Source organism: Lissotriton helveticus, chromosome 7, assembly GCF_964261635.1.
Source record: "Lissotriton helveticus chromosome 7, aLisHel1.1, whole genome shotgun sequence".
Taxonomy (NCBI): Eukaryota; Metazoa; Chordata; class Amphibia; order Caudata; family Salamandridae; genus Lissotriton; species Lissotriton helveticus.
In genome coordinates, this window is record NC_136068.1 from 1,957,139,930 (window position 1) to 1,957,161,757 (window position 21,828).

At 39.5% G+C, this 21,828-nt stretch overlaps 1 protein-coding gene across 1 annotated transcript in view; it reads left to right on the forward strand.

Moving 5' to 3' along the window:
• The first annotated feature begins 21,204 nt into the window (after positions 1-21,204).
• Positions 21,205-21,828, forward strand: part of CLCN1 (chloride voltage-gated channel 1) — a 490,813-nt gene continuing 490,189 nt past the window's right edge. Inside the window, exon 1 of the mRNA XM_078654208.1 lies at positions 21,205-21,545. Within this exon, the coding sequence (XP_078510334.1) occupies positions 21,510-21,545 (36 nt within the window). The 5' untranslated portion in view covers positions 21,205-21,509. The remainder of the gene's footprint in view (positions 21,546-21,828) is intronic.

Here is a 21,828-nt window from a genome sequence, read left to right on the forward strand (position 1 = left end):
GGTTTCCATGTTAGCTTGTGGTCTATCATGATCCCAAGATATGGGTATTGGGTGGTAGTCTTAAGAGGTTGGTTGTCGAGAAAGATATTTTTTGTGTCTTTCTTTGCCCCCCCCGTAATCATGACAAAAGTTTTCTTTACATTGACCTTTAGGTCCAGTGAGCTCATGAATGAGGTATATCTGTTGAGTGAGTACTGGAGTTCACGAGGAGTTCGGGCCAGGATGACAGCGTCATCCGCGTAGAGGAGCGCTGGGATTGGTCTCTGTTTCAGTTTTGGGATGTCCTGGGCCCCTCTCAACATCTCTTCCTCCAGGCCGTTTGTGTAGAGTGAGAAGAGAAAGGGGGCCAGGACACAGCCCTGCCTAACTCCCCGCTCCACCCCAAACGACTCCGTCAGCTCACCACTCTTTCCAAAGCGAACTCTCGCCGAGGCCCCAGAATACAGCTCTCTCAGGAGATCCAACAGGGAGGGCTCCATACCCATTTCTCTTAGGACCGCCCATAGTTTAGAGTGTGAGACACAGTCAAAGGCGGCAGACAGGTCTACATAGACCATGTAGACCGTGGTTTTCTTGGCGTGCATGTATTTAGCCATTATAAGACTAAGATTGAGTGCCTGCTCTACTGTCCAAAGGCCTTCTCTGAAGCCGAATTGAAGATCCGAAATGATGGCATTGTCCTCACTCCACTGTTGGAGTCTCTCCAGAATGACCCTCCCCACTACTTTGCCAAGAGAGTCCAAAAGCGAAATAGGGCGGTAGCACTTCGGATCCTGGCGATCCCCCTTTTTGAAGATGGGGACCATAACTGATCTTGTCCAGGAATCTAAAATGCCTTCGCTAACTGCGGCTGTGCAGACTCTTGTGAGGATGGGTGCCCAGAGATCTTCATTGCATTTGAAAAGATCGACCGGGACGCCGTCGGGGCCCGGGGCTTTACCTGTCTTGCTTCTTTCCAGGGCAACCAGGATTTCCGTGATGTCAAAAGATATTGGGATTGGATATTGTACCTCGTTGTTATGACTTGATCGATGGTCTGTGATTTCGGAGGTTTTGAATATATTTCCGAAATGAGCTATCCAAGTTCCCTCGTCAATGGCCACCTCTATCTTGGGAGAGTTATTATCTAATAGGTATGGGGATCTGACCGTTCTCCAGAAGTCCTTGCTGTTTTTTGATGAGGAGCTCTTGTCTAGATCTTTCCACAATTTCTCTTTCATTTGCTGTAGTCTTGCCCTACGATCATTTTTGTATTGCCTTCTCAGGCGTTGGATGAGGCCCACATCCCTAGGTTTTTTATGAAGGGCGGTTTTTAAATCGGTTAGGGCCCTCGTACAGTTGTGATCGAACCATCCTTTTTTTTTAAGGTGTTTTTTTGTTACTTTCCCCGTGAGCAACTCCTTGGCCACGGCCAGAATTTCTCCAAAGTTTGAGAGAATCTCTGCATGATTTGTTTCTAGGTCCAGGCAATTAATGATATTCAAGTATGCCTGGTTCACTAATTTTTTCGTGAGTTTTTGTGGGTCGATCTTCTCCCATTTGATGGAGTAGCCATTGTGTTTCCCCAACTGCAGGCTTTCTTGTGTGAGAGCTTTGGCTATATGAGGGGTCTTAGATTTGTGTTCTGGTAGATGGAGTTCTATCCTTAAAGCATAGTGATCACTTAGTGTGTTTGCCAACACTTTATGGTCTGTGACCATTGTGGTGAGCCCTTGAGAGAGCAGAATGTAGTCCACTGTGGTCTGATGGCCTCTGCCCACGTAGGTTGGGTCGAACTGGTGTTCTTCCGCCTTTAGTGAATTAGCAATCACTAGATCAAACTCTGAGAGAATGTTATTCATGGCTTTGCCGGATTTGTTGTGGGCGAAGTGGGCTAGTGAAACTTCTTGTTCATCCACAAACCCACACTGTTTGGAGGCTGCTGGTGTACATGGATGGAGGTTAAAGTCGCCTCCCCAGAGAAGATGAGTCAGTTCGGAGGTAGTCTCCCGCTGTAATAGACATCCTAATCTCTCCTGCGTGTTTTCAACAAAGGCCAGAAAGTCATTTTCCGATAAATTGTTGTAAGAATTAACAAGAATGATGGTAGTATCTTTTTTTGCAAAGGAGAGAGAGAGTATCTGGCAGTTAGGATCGGTGAAAAGATTAGTCACTTTTAAGCGGGATAAGGTGTTGGCAATATAAGTTATTAGTCCTCCTTTGGGTCTGCCTATTACACTTCTAGTAGCTGGGGAGGAGTAGGTTTTGTACCCCAGTAGATGGACCTCTGAGGTTATCCAGGTCTCTTGAAGACAGATGATTTTGCCTTGTTCTAGGAAATTCTCTATGTTTAGTAAGAGGACCATTCTATGTTTAGTATGAGGATGTTTCTATATGTAGAGGATCATTCGATGTTTAGTAAGAGGACGATTCTATGTATTGAGGACGATTCTATGTATAGAGGACGATTCTATGTTTAGTAAGAGGACAATTCTATGTTTAGTAGGAGGATCATTCTATGTATAGAAGACGATTCTATGCTTACTAAGAGGACGATTCTATGTTTAGTAAGAGAACGATTCTAGGTATAGAGGATCATTCTATGTTTAGTAAGAGGACGATTCTAGGTATAGAGGATGATTCTATGTATAGAGGATCATTCTATGTTTAGTAAGAGGACGATTCTATGTTTAGTAGGAGGACGATTCTATGTTAACTAAGAGGATGATTCTATGTTTACTAAGAGGACGATTCTATGAATAGAGGACGATTCAATGTTTAGAGGATGATTCTATGTATAGAGGATGATTCTATGTACAGAGGATGATTCTATGTATAGAGGACGATTCTATGTTTAGGAAGAGGACGATTCTATGTATACAGGACGATTCTATGTATAGAGGACGAGTATATGTTTAGTAAGAGGACAAATCTATGTATAGAGGATGGTTCTATGTGTAGTAAGAGGACACTTCCATGTATAGAGGATCATTCTATGTTTATTAAGAACACTATTCTATCTGTAGTAAGAGGACAATTCTATGTATAGAGGATCAGTCTATGTTTAGTAAGAGGATTAATCTTTGCATAGATGATCATTCTATGTATAGAAGACAATTCTATGCTTACTAAGAGGACCATTCTATGTTTAGTAAGAGGATTAATCTATGTTTAGTAGGAGGATTATTCTATGGTTAGTAAGAGGATCATTCTATGTTTAGTAGGAGGACGATTCTATGGTTAGTAAGAGGATCATTCTATGTTTAGTACGAAGACGATTCTATGTATAGAGGATGATTCTACGTTTAGTACGAGGACGATTCTATGTATAGAGGATGATTCTACGTTTAGTAGGAGGACGATTCTATGTTAGCTAAGAGGATGATTCTATGTTTACTAAGAGGACGATTCTATGAATAGAGGACGATTCAATGTTTAGAGGACGATTCAATGTTTAGAGGACGATTCTATGTATAGAGGATGATTCTATGTATAGAGGACGATTCTATGTTTAGTAAGAGGACGATTCTCTGTATACAGGACGATTCTATGTATAGAGGATGAGTATATGTTTAGTAAGAGGACAAATCTATGTATAGAGGATGTTTCTATGTGTAGTAAGAGGAGACTTCCATGTATATCATTCTATGTTTAGTAGGAGGACGATTCTATGTATACAGGATGATTCTACGTTTAGTAGAAGGACGATTCTATGTTAGCTAAGAGGATGATTCTATGTTTACTAAGAGGACGATTCGATGAATAGAGGACGATTCAATGTTTAGAGGACGATTCAATGTTTAGAGGACGATTCTATGCATAGAGGATGATTCTATGTATAGAGGATGATTCTATGTTTAGTAAGAGGACAATTCTATGTATACAGGACGATTCTATGTATAGAGGATGAGTATATGTTTAGTAAGAGTACAAATCTATGTATAGAGGATGATTCTATGTGTAGTAAGAGGACGATTCTATGTATAGAGGACAGTTCTATGTATAGAGGACGACTCTATGTTTAGTAAGAGGACAATTCCATTTATAGAGGATGATTCTACGTTTAGTAGGTGGACGATTCTATGTATAGTAGGAGGATGATTTTATGTCAACTAAGAGGATGATTCTATGTTTACTAAGAGGATGAGTCTATGTATAGAGGATGATTTAATGTTTAGAGGACGATTCTATGTATAGAGGATGCTTCTATGTATAGAGGATGACTCTATGTTTAGTAAGAGGAGGATTCTATGTATAGAGGACGATTCTATGTATAGAGGATGGCTCTATGTTTAGTAAGAGGACCATTCTATGTATAGAGAACGATTCTTTGTTTAGTAAGAGGACGATTCTATGTATAGAGGACGATTTTATGTATTGAGGACGATTCTATGTTTAGTAAGAGGATGATTCTATATATTGAGGATGATTCTATGTTTAGTAAGAGGACGATTCTATGTATAGAGGACGATTTTATGTATAGAGGACAATTCTATGTTTAGTAAGAGGACAAATCTATGTATGGAGGACGATTCTATGTACAGAGGATCATTCTATGTTTAGTAAGAAGACGATTCTATGTGTAGTAAGAGGATGATTCTATGTTTACTAAGAGGACGATTCTATGAATAGAGGACGATTCAATGTTTAGAGGATGATTCTATGTATAGAGGATGATTCTATGTATAGAGGATGATTCTATGTACAGAGAACGATTCTATGTATAGAGGACGAGTATATGTTTAGTAAGAGGACAAATCTATGTATAGAGGATGATTCTATGTGTAGTAAGAGGACACTTCCATATATAGAGGATCATTCTATGTTTATTAAGAACACTATTCTATCTGTAGTAAGAGGACAATTCTATGTATAAAGGACAATTCTATGTTTAGTAGGAGGATGATTCTATGTATAGAGGAAATGAAATGAAATGAAATGAAAAATTATATTTATATAGCGCGTAACTACCCGAAGGCCTCGCAGCGCTAGTTTAGTAAGAGGATGATTCTATGTATAGAGGGTCATTCAAAACCATGTCCTTATAGCTGTTCTATGATATAGCCATACCATTTACTCTTAAGTGCATTATAATACTCGCAGTTCATGCTAACTTTGGTTTGGCTTTATCAAAACATGTTGTGTAAGGTTTCATGCGCTTTGGAATACTACCCCCGCCAATTCTAGCGGCGGGGGTAGCATTCCACCCTTCTAGAGGGAAAAGACATGTTGGTTACTGCTTTACCCGGTTAAAGTTAAACAGAGCCTCAGAATCACAAAATGGATACTGCTGCCACAGACAAGAGTCTGACCTCCTGCAGCTGGGGGAAACTCCAGCAAGTGAGGCCTGGACAATAGGTTTCCTGCCTTGGGAGGTGTCAGCACCTCCCCAGACAGGCGTTTAGTGTATTGGGGCAGGGAGGGCTGCAAAATGAGACACTGCCTGGGGCACACAAGGTGCTCCATGCATAGCCCGGTTCAAACCAGTTGCTGGGGCACCCCAGCCTCAGCTCTGGCGTGGAACTGGACAAAGGGAAAGGGGTGTAACCACCCCCCTTCCTGGTCCCACCCATGGGAGGGACCTAGCAGGTAATCCAGCCCCTTAGTTTGGTATAAAGTTAGGAGCTGTGTCTAGAGACATTAGATAACCCTGGAAAGAAACTACGATACGAAACTCTTGGACCTTCAACATTCTACTGCAACTAGAAGACTGAAGATATCTCCCTTGTGGTCAATGAGTGACCACCCTGTTCAAACAGGCACCACCAGTAACTTGCTGGTTTGCTTTATCGACGCTCCAGCGGGAACCCGATGACTCAGCGACTCAAAAACTGGACTTCCAAACTTCTTCCACTTTGATCCACATCCACAGCAAAGCTGAGACCCGTGGCAGACACGAAAGACGTGGGACTGGTTATCCTGGACTACCTGGACTTTGCTAACTGTGCAACGACTGAGACACCCTCGCAGTTTGCATTGGGGTAAGAGAAGCCCCAGACCCGAGCAGCATCTGCACCAGAGCTCAGCCCTCCACACTCCACGAGTGCCACGTGGGGTCCACTCCTGCATTTCAGCTCGATGCGTCTTCCCAGTTGCTAGCCCATTGGCTAGTGAGCCCCCTGAAGATGAACCTTTGAATTTCCAACGCTTGCCTGGTTGCTCTGGGCTTGCTCCAGCTTCCTTCCAAAAGAGAAGCTCCTCAGACCTTGCTATTCTGACCTGAAGCCAATAATCCCTTCCTGCATGGGTTGCGGTTGCCAAGGCTTGTTGGGTCCAATCCGCATAAGCTCAAATCCAGCTCCTGGTTGTCGTCAATGCCTCCTGGTCCTCGTAGCTGCAGAAACAAGCTTCACCTCTTCACCTGTTTGCATTGCGACATCACCTGGTTCCATCCTGGTTCCATCCTGGTCACTGGCTAGTGACCCAGACTCTGTCCCCTCTGCTTTCAGGTTCTTCACAGTTTCGATCCACTCTTGCATCCACACGGACACTCTTCCTCTGGCCGCCTGCAGCACTTCTTTGCAGATCTCCATCAAAAGCATCGACGAAACCCGAAACCAAAAGGCACCTATGCACCCGGCTTCCCCGGGTGAGTAACTCGGGTACTACGGTGCTCACATGGGTGTTGACTATCCATGTGTCCTAGCTATAAGGGGTTTTATCGTAGTCCACTCAGAAGTGCCCTTAATCTTTAACTTTGTGATTCCTTCGTTCCCCATTGTAAGTCAATGGTAACTTGCGTCTGTGTTCCCACACTGCACGTGTCTCCCGTGGGTCTCCTACTTCCAAACCCTTGGTTCTGTAGTGTAGCCCCAGAGATTCCCTAGGCTCTTGGCCTATTAACTATTCCTGAAGTGGTTCTTATACCACTTACTTAGTATATGGTTCGTGAGGCCCCTAGGGCAGAATTGTATTTGTGCAACTTATAGTATGCTTAATGAGTAACTTGTAACGTATCTCGAACTCTGACCTCATAAAGAGTGCAGAGGGGTTGTGTTAGTAATAAATACACATATATTTGATATATACTTTGTGTGGTGTCCTTTAATTTGGTATTCAAGGGGTTATATTATGGTAAAACAGCTGGCTTCACATGCTCTCTTAAGTTTTAGCCTAAGACTGCTTGTCCATGCTACAATATATATATATATATATATATATATGGTCTATTAGGTTGACTTTACAACCATCACCATAAGGGTCGTTTAGACTGGTGCAAGGTGCTCACTAGAATAGTGGACAACATATGCCAGGCTAACGTCTCACATAGAGGAGGATTATATGTTTAGTTAGAGGACAGATCTATGTATAGAGGATGATTCTATGTTTTGTAAGAAGACGATTCTATGTGTAGTAAGAGGATAATTCTATGTATAGAGGATCATTCTATGTTTTGTAAGAAGACAATTCTATGTATAGAGGACGATTCTATGTATAGAGGATGATTCTTTGTTTAGTAAGAGGACGATTCTCTGTGTAGAGGATGATTCTATGTTTAGTAAGAGGACGATTCTATGTATAAAGGACACGTCTATGTTTAGTAGAAGGACAATTCTATGTATAGAGGACGATTCTATGTTTAGTAGGAGGATGATTCTATGTTTACTAAGAGTACGTTTCTCTGTAAAGAGGACGATTCAATGTTTAGTCGGAGGATCATTCTATGTATAGAGGATGATTCTATGTTTAGTAGAAGGACGATTCTCTGTAAAGAGGATGATTCAATGTTTAGTAGGAGGATGATTCTATGTTTAGTAAGAGGATGATTCTATATTTAGTAAGAGGATGATTCTATGTATAGAGGACGATTCTCTGTATAGAAGACGATTCTATGTGTAGTAAGAGGACAATTCTATGTATAGAGGATCATTCTATGTTTAGTAAGAGGACGATTCTATGTAAAGAGTACGATTCTATGTTTAGTAGGAGGATGATTCTATGTTTACTAAGAGTACGTTTCTCTGTAAAGAGGACGATTCAATGTTTAGTCGGAGGATCATTCTATGTATAGAGGATGATTCTATGTTTAGTAGAAGGACGATTCTCTGTAAAGAGGATGATTCAATGTTTAGTAGGAGGATGATTCTATGTTTAGTAAGAGGATGATTCTATATTTAGTAAGAGGATGATTCTATGTATAGAGGACGATTCTATGTATAGAAGACGATTCTATGGGTAGTAAGAGGACAATTCTATGTATAGAGGATCATTCTATGTTTAGTAAGAGGACGATTCTATGTATAGAGGACAATTCTATGTATTGGGGACGATTCTATGTTTAGTAAGAGAACGATTCTCTGTGTAGAGGATCATTTATATGTTTAGTAAGAGGACAATTCTCTGGGTAGAGGATCATTCTCTGTTTAGTAGGAGGACGATTCTATGTGTAGTAAGAGGACAATTCTATGTATAGAGGACCATTCTATGTTTAGTAAGAGGACGATTCTATGTATAAAGGATACGTCTATGTTTGGTAGAAGGACAATTCTCTGTAAAGAGGATGATTCAATGTTTAGTAGGAGGATGATTCTATGTTTAGTAAGAGGATGATTCTATGTTTAGTGAGAGGATGATTCTATGTATAGAGGACGATTCTCTGTATAAGAGACGATTCTATGTGTAGTAAGAGGACAATTCTATGTATAGAGGATCATTCTATGTTTAGTAAGAGGACGATTCTATGTATAGAGGACGATTCTATGTATAGAAGACGATTCAATGAGTAGTAAGAGGACAATTCTATGTATAGAGGATCATTCTATGTTTAGTAAGAGGACGATTCTATGTATAGAGGACAATTCTATGTATAGAGGACAATTCTATGTTTAGTAAGAGAACGATTCTCTGTGTAGAGGATCATTTATATGTTTAGTAAGAGGACAATTCTCTCTGTAGAGGATCAATCTCTGTTTAGTAAGAGGACGATTCTCTCTAAAGAGGATGATTCAATGTTTAGTAGGAGGATGATTCTATGTTTAGTAAGAGGATGATTCTATATTTAGTAAGAGGATGATTCTATGTATAGAGGACGATTCTCTGTATAGAAGACGATTCTATGTGTAGTAAGAGGACAATTCTATGTATAGAGGATCATTCTATGTTTAGTAAGAGGACGATTCTATGTAAAGAGTACGATTCTATGTTTAGTAGGAGGATGATTCTATGTTTACTAAGAGTACGTTTCTCTGTAAAGAGGACGATTCAATGTTTAGTCGGAGGATCATTCTATGTATAGAGGATGATTCTATGTTTAGTAGAAGGACGATTCTCTGTAAAGAGGATGATTCAATGTTTAGTAGGAGGATGATTCTATGTTTAGTAAGAGGATGATTCTATATTTAGTAAGAGGATGATTCTATGTATAGAGGACGATTCTATGTATAGAAGACGATTCTATGGGTAGTAAGAGGACAATTCTATGTATAGAGGATCATTCTATGTTTAGTAAGAGGACGATTCTATGTATAGAGGACGATTCTATGTATAGAGGATGATTCTTTGTTTAGTAAGAGGACGATTCTCTGTGTAGAGGATGATTCTATGTTTAGTAAGAGGACGATTCTATGTATAAAGGACACGTCTATGTTTAGTAGAAGGACAATTCTATGTATAGAGGACGATTCTATGTTTAGTAGGAGGATGATTCTATGTTTACTAAGAGTACGTTTCTCTGTAAAGAGGACGATTCAATGTTTAGTCGGAGGATCATTCTATGTATAGAGGATGATTCTATGTTTAGTAGAAGGACGATTCTCTGTAAAGAGGATGATTCAATGTTTAGTAGGAGGATGATTCTATGTTTAGTAAGAGGATGATTCTATATTTAGTAAGAGGATGATTCTATGTAAAGAGTACGATTCTATGTTTAGTAGGAGGATGATTCTATGTTTACTAAGAGTACGTTTCTCTGTAAAGAGGACGATTCAATGTTTAGTCGGAGGATCATTCTATGTATAGAGGATGATTCTATGTTTAGTAGAAGGACGATTCTCTGTAAAGAGGATGATTCAATGTTTAGTAGGAGGATGATTCTATGTTTAGTAAGAGGATGATTCTATATTTAGTAAGAGGATGATTCTATGTATAGAGGACGATTCTATGTATAGAAGACGATTCTATGGGTAGTAAGAGGACAATTCTATGTATAGAGGATCATTCTATGTTTAGTAAGAGGACGATTCTATGTATAGAGGACAATTCTATGTATTGGGGACGATTCTATGTTTAGTAAGAGAACGATTCTCTGTGTAGAGGATCATTTATATGTTTAGTAAGAGGACAATTCTCTGGGTAGAGGATCATTCTCTGTTTAGTAGGAGGACGATTCTATGTGTAGTAAGAGGACAATTCTATGTATAGAGGACCATTCTATGTTTAGTAAGAGGACGATTCTATGTATAAAGGATACGTCTATGTTTGGTAGAAGGACAATTCTCTGTAAAGAGGATGATTCAATGTTTAGTAGGAGGATGATTCTATGTTTAGTAAGAGGATGATTCTATGTTTAGTGAGAGGATGATTCTATGTATAGAGGACGATTCTCTGTATAAGAGACGATTCTATGTGTAGTAAGAGGACAATTCTATGTATAGAGGATCATTCTATGTTTAGTAAGAGGACGATTCTATGTATAGAGGACGATTCTATGTATAGAAGACGATTCAATGAGTAGTAAGAGGACAATTCTATGTATAGAGGATCATTCTATGTTTAGTAAGAGGACGATTCTATGTATAGAGGACAATTCTATGTATAGAGGACAATTCTATGTTTAGTAAGAGAACGATTCTCTGTGTAGAGGATCATTTATATGTTTAGTAAGAGGACAATTCTCTCTGTAGAGGATCAATCTCTGTTTAGTAAGAGGACGATTCTCTCTAAAGAGGATGATTCAATGTTTAGTAGGAGGATGATTCTATGTTTAGTAAGAGGATGATTCTATATTTAGTAAGAGGATGATTCTATGTATAGAGGACGATTCTCTGTATAGAAGACGATTCTATGTGTAGTAAGAGGACAATTCTATGTATAGAGGATCATTCTATGTTTAGTAAGAGGACGATTCTATGTAAAGAGTACGATTCTATGTTTAGTAGGAGGATGATTCTATGTTTACTAAGAGTACGTTTCTCTGTAAAGAGGACGATTCAATGTTTAGTCGGAGGATCATTCTATGTATAGAGGATGATTCTATGTTTAGTAGAAGGACGATTCTCTGTAAAGAGGATGATTCAATGTTTAGTAGGAGGATGATTCTATGTTTAGTAAGAGGATGATTCTATATTTAGTAAGAGGATGATTCTATGTATAGAGGACGATTCTATGTATAGAAGACGATTCTATGGGTAGTAAGAGGACAATTCTATGTATAGAGGATCATTCTATGTTTAGTAAGAGGACGATTCTATGTATAGAGGACGATTCTATGTATAGAGGATGATTCTTTGTTTAGTAAGAGGACGATTCTCTGTGTAGAGGATGATTCTATGTTTAGTAAGAGGACGATTCTATGTATAAAGGACACGTCTATGTTTAGTAGAAGGACAATTCTATGTATAGAGGACGATTCTATGTTTAGTAGGAGGATGATTCTATGTTTACTAAGAGTACGTTTCTCTGTAAAGAGGACGATTCAATGTTTAGTCGGAGGATCATTCTATGTATAGAGGATGATTCTATGTTTAGTAGAAGGACGATTCTCTGTAAAGAGGATGATTCAATGTTTAGTAGGAGGATGATTCTATGTTTAGTAAGAGGATGATTCTATATTTAGTAAGAGGATGATTCTATGTATAGAGGACGATTCTCTGTATAGAAGACGATTCTATGTGTAGTAAGAGGACAATTCTATGTATAGAGGATCATTCTATGTTTAGTAAGAGGACGATTCTATGTAAAGAGTACGATTCTATGTTTAGTAGGAGGATGATTCTATGTTTACTAAGAGTACGTTTCTCTGTAAAGAGGACGATTCAATGTTTAGTCGGAGGATCATTCTATGTATAGAGGATGATTCTATGTTTAGTAGAAGGACGATTCTCTGTAAAGAGGATGATTCAATGTTTAGTAGGAGGATGATTCTATGTTTAGTAAGAGGATGATTCTATATTTAGTAAGAGGATGATTCTATGTATAGAGGACGATTCTATGTATAGAAGACGATTCTATGGGTAGTAAGAGGACAATTCTATGTATAGAGGATCATTCTATGTTTAGTAAGAGGACGATTCTATGTATAGAGGACAATTCTATGTATTGGGGACGATTCTATGTTTAGTAAGAGAACGATTCTCTGTGTAGAGGATCATTTATATGTTTAGTAAGAGGACAATTCTCTGGGTAGAGGATCATTCTCTGTTTAGTAGGAGGACGATTCTATGTGTAGTAAGAGGACAATTCTATGTATAGAGGACCATTCTATGTTTAGTAAGAGGACGATTCTATGTATAAAGGATACGTCTATGTTTGGTAGAAGGACAATTCTCTGTAAAGAGGATGATTCAATGTTTAGTAGGAGGATGATTCTATGTTTAGTAAGAGGATGATTCTATGTTTAGTGAGAGGATGATTCTATGTATAGAGGACGATTCTCTGTATAAGAGACGATTCTATGTGTAGTAAGAGGACAATTCTATGTATAGAGGATCATTCTATGTTTAGTAAGAGGACGATTCTATGTATAGAGGACGATTCTATGTATAGAAGACGATTCAATGAGTAGTAAGAGGACAATTCTATGTATAGAGGATCATTCTATGTTTAGTAAGAGGACGATTCTATGTATAGAGGACAATTCTATGTATAGAGGACAATTCTATGTTTAGTAAGAGAACGATTCTCTGTGTAGAGGATCATTTATATGTTTAGTAAGAGGACAATTCTCTCTGTAGAGGATCAATCTCTGTTTAGTAAGAGGACGATTCTCTGTAAAGAGGATGATTCAATGTTTAGTAGGAGGATGATTCTATGTTTAGTAAGAGGATGATTCTATATTTAGTAAGAGGATGATTCTATGTATAGAGGACGATTCTCTGTATAGAAGACGATTCTATGTGTAGTAAGAGGACAATTCTATGTATAGAGGATCATTCTATGTTTAGTAAGAGGACGATTCTATGTAAAGAGTACGATTCTATGTTTAGTAGGAGGATGATTCTATGTTTACTAAGAGTACGTTTCTCTGTAAAGAGGACGATTCAATGTTTAGTCGGAGGATCATTCTATGTATAGAGGATGATTCTATGTTTAGTAGAAGGACGATTCTCTGTAAAGAGGATGATTCAATGTTTAGTAGGAGGATGATTCTATGTTTAGTAAGAGGATGATTCTATATTTAGTAAGAGGATGATTCTATGTATAGAGGACGATTCTATGTATAGAAGACGATTCTATGGGTAGTAAGAGGACAATTCTATGTATAGAGGATCATTCTATGTTTAGTAAGAGGACGATTCTATGTATAGAGGACAATTCTATGTATTGGGGACGATTCTATGTTTAGTAAGAGAACGATTCTCTGTGTAGAGGATCATTTATATGTTTAGTAAGAGGACAATTCTCTGGGTAGAGGATCATTCTCTGTTTAGTAGGAGGACGATTCTATGTGTAGTAAGAGGACAATTCTATGTATAGAGGACCATTCTATGTTTAGTAAGAGGACGATTCTATGTATAAAGGATACGTCTATGTTTGGTAGAAGGACAATTCTCTGTAAAGAGGATGATTCAATGTTTAGTAGGAGGATGATTCTATGTTTAGTAAGAGGATGATTCTATGTTTAGTGAGAGGATGATTCTATGTATAGAGGACGATTCTCTGTATAAGAGACGATTCTATGTGTAGTAAGAGGACAATTCTATGTATAGAGGATCATTCTATGTTTAGTAAGAGGACGATTCTATGTATAGAGGACGATTCTATGTATAGAAGACGATTCAATGAGTAGTAAGAGGACAATTCTATGTATAGAGGATCATTCTATGTTTAGTAAGAGGACGATTCTATGTATAGAGGACAATTCTATGTATAGAGGACAATTCTATGTTTAGTAAGAGAACGATTCTCTGTGTAGAGGATCATTTATATGTTTAGTAAGAGGACAATTCTCTCTGTAGAGGATCAATCTCTGTTTAGTAAGAGGACGATTCTATGTGTAGTAAGAGGAAAATTCTATGTATAGAGGACGATTCTATGTTTAGTAAGAGAACGATTCTCTGTGTAGTGGATCATTTATATGTTTAGTAAGAGGACAATTCTCTCTGTAGAGGATCAATCTCTGTTTAGTAAGAGGAGGATTCTATGTTTAGTAAGAGGACGATTCTATTTATAAAGGACACGTCTATGTTTAGTAGAAGGACAATTCTATGTATAGAGGACGATTCTATGTTTAGTAGGAGGATGATTCTATGTTTACTAAGAGGACGTTTCTATGTAAAGAGGACGATTTTATGTGTAGTAAGAGGACAATTCTATGTATAGAGGATCATTCTATGTTTAGTAAGAGGACGATTCTATGTATAGAGGACGATTCTATGTATAGAAGACGATTCAATGAGTAGTAAGAGGACAATTCTATGTATAGAGGATCATTCTATGTTTAGTAAGAGGACGATTCTATGTATAGAGGACAATTCTATGTATAGAGGACGATTCTATGTTTAGTAAGAGAACGACTCTCTGTGTAGAGGATCATTTATATGTTTAGTAAGAGGACAATTCTCTCTGTAGAGGATCATTCTCTGTTTAGTAAGAGGACGATTCTATGTGTAGTAAGAGGACAATTCTATGTATAGAGGACCATTCTATGTTTAGTAAGAGGACGATTCTATGTATAAAGGACACGTCTATGTTTAGTAGAAGGACAATTCTATGTATAGAGGACGATTCTATGTTTAGTAGGAGGATGATTCTCTGTTTACTAAGAGGACGTTTCTATGTAAAGAGGACGATTCTATGTTTAGTAGGAGGATGATTCTATGTATAAAGGACACGTCTATGTTTAGTAGAAGGACAATTCTATGTATAGAGGACGATTCTATGTTTAGTAAGAGGACGATTCTATGTATAAAGGACACGTCTATGTTTGGTAGAAGGACAATTCTCTGTAAAGAGGATGATTCAATGTTTAGTAGGAGGATGATTCTATATTTAGTAAGAGGATGATTCTATGTTTAGTGAGAGGATGATTCTATGTATAGAGGACGATTCTCTGTATAAGAGACGATTCTATGTGTAGTAAGAGGACAATTCTATGTATAGAGGATCATTCTATGTATAGAGGACGATTCTATGTTTAGTAAGAGGACGATTCTATGTATAAAGGACACGTCTATGTTTAGTAGAAGGACAATTCTATGTATAGAGGACGATTCTATGTTTAGTAAGAGGACGATTCTATGTATAAAGGACACGTCTATGTTTAGTAGAAGGACAATTCTATGTATAGAGGATGATTCAATGTTTAGTAGGAGGATGATTCTATGTTTAGTAAGAGGATGATTCTATGTTTAGTGAGAGGATGATTCTATGTATAGAGGACGATTCTCTGTATAAGAGACGATTCTATGTGTAGTAAGAGGACAATTCTATGTATAGAGGATCATTCTATGTTTAGTAAGAGGACGATTCTATGTATAGAGGACGATTCTATGTATAGAAGACGATTCAATGAGTAGTAAGAGGACAATTCTATGTATAGAGGATCATTCTATGTTTAGTAAGAGGACGATTCTATGTATAGAGGACAATTCTATGTATAGAGGACAATTCTATGTTTAGTAAGAGAACGATTCTCTGGGTAGAGGATCATTCTCTGTTTAGTAGGAGGACGATTCTATGTGTAGTAAGAGGACAATTCTATGTATAGAGGACCATTCTATGTTTAGTAAGAGGACGATTCTATGTATAAAGGATACGTCTATGTTTGGTAGAAGGACAATTCTCTGTAAAGAGGATGATTCAATGTTTAGTAGGAGGATGATTCTATGTTTAGTAAGAGGATGATTCTATGTTTAGTGAGAGGATGATTCTATGTATAGAGGACGATTCTCTGTATAAGAGACGATTCTATGTGTAGTAAGAGGACAATTCTATGTATAGAGGATCATTCTATGTTTAGTAAGAGGACGATTCTATGTATAGAGGACGATTCTATGTATAGAAGACGATTCAATGAGTAGTAAGAGGACAATTCTATGTATAGAGGATCATTCTATGTTTAGTAAGAGGACGATTCTATGTATAGAGGACAATTCTATGTATAGAGGACAATTCTATGTTTAGTAAGAGAACGATTCTCTGTGTAGAGGATCATTTATATGTTTAGTAAGAGGACAATTCTCTCTGTAGAGGATCAATCTCTGTTTAGTAAGAGGACGATTCTATGTGTAGTAAGAGGAAAATTCTATGTATAGAGGATGATTCTATGTTTAGTAAGAGAACGATTCTCTGTGTAGTGGATCATTTATATGTTTAGTAAGAGGACAATTCTCTCTGTAGAGGATCAATCTCTGTTTAGTAAGAGGAGGATTCTATGTTTAGTAAGAGGACGATTCTATTTATAAAGGACACGTCTATGTTTAGTAGAAGGACAATTCTATGTATAGAGGACGATTCTATGTTTAGTAGGAGGATGATTCTATGTTTACTAAGAGGACGTTTCTATGTAAAGAGGACGATTTTATGTGTAGTAAGAGGACAATTCTATGTATAGAGGATCATTCTATGTTTAGTAAGAGGACGATTCTATGTATAGAGGACGATTCTATGTATAGAAGACGATTCAATGAGTAGTAAGAGGACAATTCTATGTATAGAGGATCATTCTATGTTTAGTAAGAGGACGATTCTATGTATAGAGGACAATTCTATGTATAGAGGACGATTCTATGTTTAGTAAGAGAACGATTCTCTGTGTAGAGGATCATTTATATGTTTAGTAAGAGGACAATTCTCTCTGTAGAGGATCATTCTCTGTTTAGTAAGAGGACGATTCTATGTGTAGTAAGAGGACAATTCTATGTATAGAGGACCATTCTATGTTTAGTAAGAGGACGATTCTATGTATAAAGGACACGTCTATGTTTAGTAGAAGGACAATTCTATGTATAGAGGACGATTCTATGTTTAGTAGGAGGATGATTCTCTGTTTACTAAGAGGACGTTTCTATGTAAAGAGGACGATTCTATGTTTAGTAGGAGGATGATTCTATGTATAAAGGACACGTCTATGTTTAGTAGAAGGACAATTCTATGTATAGAGGACGATTCTATGTTTAGTAAGAGGACGATTCTATGTATAAAGGACACGTCTATGTTTGGTAGAAGGACAATTCTCTGTAAAGAGGATGATTCAATGTTTAGTAGGAGGATGATTCTATATTTAGTAAGAGGATGATTCTATGTTTAGTGAGAGGATGATTCTATGTATAGAGGACGATTCTCTGTATAAGAGACGATTCTATGTGTAGTAAGAGGACAATTCTATGTATAGAGGATCATTCTATGTATAGAGGACGATTCTATGTTTAGTAAGAGGACGATTCTATGTATAAAGGACACGTCTATGTTTAGTAGAAGGACAATTCTATGTATAGAGGACGATTCTATGTTTAGTAAGAGGACGATTCTATGTATAAAGGACACGTCTATGTTTAGTAGAAGGACAATTCTATGTATAGAGGACGATTCTATGTTTAGTAAGAGGACGATTCTATGTATAAAGGACACGTCTATGTTTAGTAGAAGGACAATTCTATGTATAGAGGACGATTCTATGTTTAGTAAGAGGACGATTCTATGTATAAAGGACACGTCTATGTTTGGTAGAAGGACAATTCTCTGTAAAGAGGATGATTCAATGTTTAGTAGGAGGATGATTCTATGTTTAGTAAGAGGATGATTCTATGTTTAGTGAGAGGATGATTCTATGTATAGAGGACGATTCTCTGTATAAGAGACGATTCTATGTGTAGTAAGAGGACAATTCTATGTATAGAGGATCATTCTATGTTTAGTAAGAGGACGATTCTATGTATAGAGGACGATTCTATGTATAGAAGACGATTCAATGAGTAGTAAGAGGACAATTCTATGTATAGAGGATCATTCTATGTTTAGTAAGAGGACGATTCTATGTATAGAGGACAATTCTATGTATAGAGGACAATTCTATGTTTAGTAAGAGAACGATTCTCTGTGTAGAGGATCATTTATATGTTTAGTAAGAGGACAATTCTCTCTGTAGAGGATCAATCTCTGTTTAGTAAGAGGACGATTCTATGTGTAGTAAGAGGAAAATTCTATGTATAGAGGACGATTCTATGTTTAGTAAGAGAACGATTCTCTGTGTAGTGGATCATTTATATGTTTAGTAAGAGGACAATTCTCTCTGTAGAGGATCAATCTCTGTTTAGTAAGAGGAGGATTCTATGCCTATTAAGAGGACGCTTCTATGTATAAAGGACACGTCTATGTTTAGTAGAAGGACAATTCTATGTATAGAGGACGATTCTATGTTTAGTAGGAGGATGATTCTATGTTTACTAAGAGGACGTTTCTATGTAAAGAGGACGATTCTATGTGTAGTAAGAGGACAATTCTATGTATAGAGGATCATTCTATGTTTAGTAAGAGGACGATTCTATGTATAGAGGACGATTCTATGTATAGAAGACGATTCAATGAGTAGTAAGAGGACAATTCTATGTATAGAGGATCATTCTATGTTTAGTAAGAGGACGATTCTATGTATAGAGGACAATTCTATGTATAGAGGACGATTCTATGTTTAGTAAGAGAACGATTCTCTGTGTAGAGGATCATTTATATGTTCAGTAAGAGGACAATTCTCTCTGTAGAGGATCATTCTCTGTTTAGTAAGAGGACGATTCTATGTGTAGTAAGAGGACAATTCTATGTATAGAGGACCATTCTATGTTTAGTAAGAGGACGATTCTATGTATAAAGGACACGTCTATGTTTAGTAGAAGGACAATTCTATGTATAGAGGACGATTCTATGTTTAGTAGGAGGATGATTCTCTGTTTACTAAGAGGACGTTTCTATGTAAAGAGGACGAATCTATGTTTAGTAGAAGGATGATTCTATGTATAAAGGACACGTCTATGTTTAGTAGAAGGACAATTCTATGTATAGAGGACGATTCTATGTTTAGTAAGAGGACGATTCTATGTATAAAGGACACGTCTATGTTTAGTAGAAGGACAATTCTATGTATAGAGGACGATTCTATGTTTAGTAGGAGGATGATTCTCTGTTTACTAAGAGGACGTTTCTATGTAAAGAGGACGATTCTATGTTTAGTAGGATGACGATTCTATGTATAGAGGACGATTCTATGTGTAGTAAGAGGACAATTTTATATATAGAGGATCATTCAATGTTAATAAGAGGACGATTCTATGTATAGAAGACAATTCAATGTTTAGTAGGAGGATGATTCTCTGTGTAGAGGATCATTCTATGTTTAGTAAGAGGACGATTCTCTGTGTAGAGGATCATTCTCTGTTTAGTAAGAGGACGATTCTATGTAAAGAGGACGATTCAATGTTTAGTGGGAGGACCATTCTATGTATAGAGGATGATTCTATGTTTAGTGGAGGACGATTCTATGTTTAGTAGAAGGATGATTCTAAGTTTAGAATAAAGGATAATTCTATGTTTAGCATTCACTGTAAGAATGTTCGATGTGTTGGTCTTTCCCAGAATTTACAACAAAACAAATTGCATTTATATAGAGCCCACTTCCCCTGAGGAGGCGTTCAAATAATTTAAGTGCCACTTTTTTCTTGTATAGCCCTACTCATTCCATAGCAGGGTATCTGAGCGCTTTACATCAACACGTCCAAATTACATATACAAAAAATGACATACATTTGTAAATTAATGTACAGGATGTGTTACATAAAACTGGGGGACTGCAATGTGTGGGAGTCACATATGTATAATGTAAATTGATACTTGTATAGCGCACTACCACCCGCAAGGGTCTCAAGGCGCTTGTATGAATACCGCTGTGGAACCCATCCTGGTTTTCCCTGTGAGGTGTCCACTCCTGGGCACCCCCAAGGTGCAGACCAGGCATCCCTCGCGTTGTGGGGGCCGTTGTGGAGATTAAGCAAGCTATTGCCCAGAGTTGCAGAGTGGGACCCATGATTGGAATAGGCACCGAGGCGAGAATTATCAGGTCCGTGGACATTGAGCCCAAGAGCCACCGAGGCGAGAATTATCAGGTCCGGGGAAATTGAGTCCAAAAGCCGCCGAGGTGGGACTTCAACCCTGGTCCCGGGCTAGACCTCTGCATCAGGGTCTGCCGCTCTAACCATTGAGCCACACTTCTCCACATATCATCTTCCACAGCTCACTGAGCTATGATCCTTGGAGTGCGCTCAGATGTACACATGATAGACCCGCTAAACATCTATGAGGACTTTAGATCGGATGTCACTTCTTGTAAGGTCGTGGCTTGTGGTGCCCCTTTCTATGATGTCAATTCATGTGATGCCATGTGTGATGTTATGCGCCCTGATGTTGCGCACTATGATGTCACGTGCCGTGAAGTCACGCACTGTCACTGTGATGTCACGCACTGTGATGTCACGCACCGTGATGTCATGTGCTGTGATGTCACGCACCGTGATGTCATCTTGCATACTGCCTATCCAGGTCAGTCCCCCACTTCTTTCTTTAGGACTTGTGCCCTGCCCCTCGATCTCGGACTGAAGTGGGGGGCCAACATCCGTGAGCCTCGGCCCCTGCGACGCTCCTCGTGACCCCGTGACCCCGTGACCCCTGCAGAGAGGCTCACTCAACGCATCTTTGGAAGGCACGAAGTTCAACTCTCTCCAACACTCACTCTCAGATGTCCGCTTCGAGCCCCTCCCGGGCTGCATCGGGTGTGAGCCCCCCCTCCCCCCGGGCCCCCCCCGCCTCCTCCCGGGCCCCCACCCACCCCTCCGACACTCTGAGAACCAGCAGTGAAAGGGCCCCTCTCACCTGGGTTGATGAATGACCCCTGACACCAGGTTGTAAATTGCCCGGATTGCACCTGTCGCCCGTGGGCGCTTTATGGCCCCGGCCTCGCGGGGTGACCTTGGCACCGCACGCCCCTGGGCGAGGGGCGTGTCCAGGGATGGGGGGTTTAAGGGGCAGCCTCAGGTGAGGGTGCACACAGGTGAGTCCTCAGGGAGAGACGGACTGGCATCGAGGTGAGGTGCCCCCGGGACTGCCTGGCACTGAGGTGCCCCCGGGACTGTCTGGCACCGAGGTGAGGTGCCCCCGGGACTGCCTGGCACCGAGGTGAGGTGCCCCCGGGACTGCCTGGCACCGGGGTGAGGTGCCCCCGGGACTGCCTGGCACCGAGGTGAGGTGCCCCCGGGACTGCCTGGCACCGAGGTGAGGTGCCCCCGGGACTGTCAGTCTTTGAGGTGAGGTGCCCCCGGGACTGCCTGGCACCGAGGTGAGGTGCCCCCGGGACTTCGCGGCGCCCCCGGGAGAGGGCTCTAGACACGATGCCCAAGCGCACATCCCGGCACCGGCCGCCGAAGGTAAGTTTAGTTCATGAAAATGTATGCCAGCCCAGGACAACCCCTTGCCAATCCAGGCCGGTCCAGCCCTGTCCATTACAGGCCGGTTGACTCCCTGTCAGCCCACTCTACTGCATGCCAGGCATGTCAGGTCATGCCAATGAATGCCAGCCGTGCTAGTTCAATGCTGCAATGTATGTGCCAGTCCATGCCAGTCCATGTCAGGCCGCGGCTGCAGTGCCCGGCCGTGCAAGTTAATGCCAATTCAGGCCAGTCTGTCCGATTATGCCAGTCCATGCCAGTC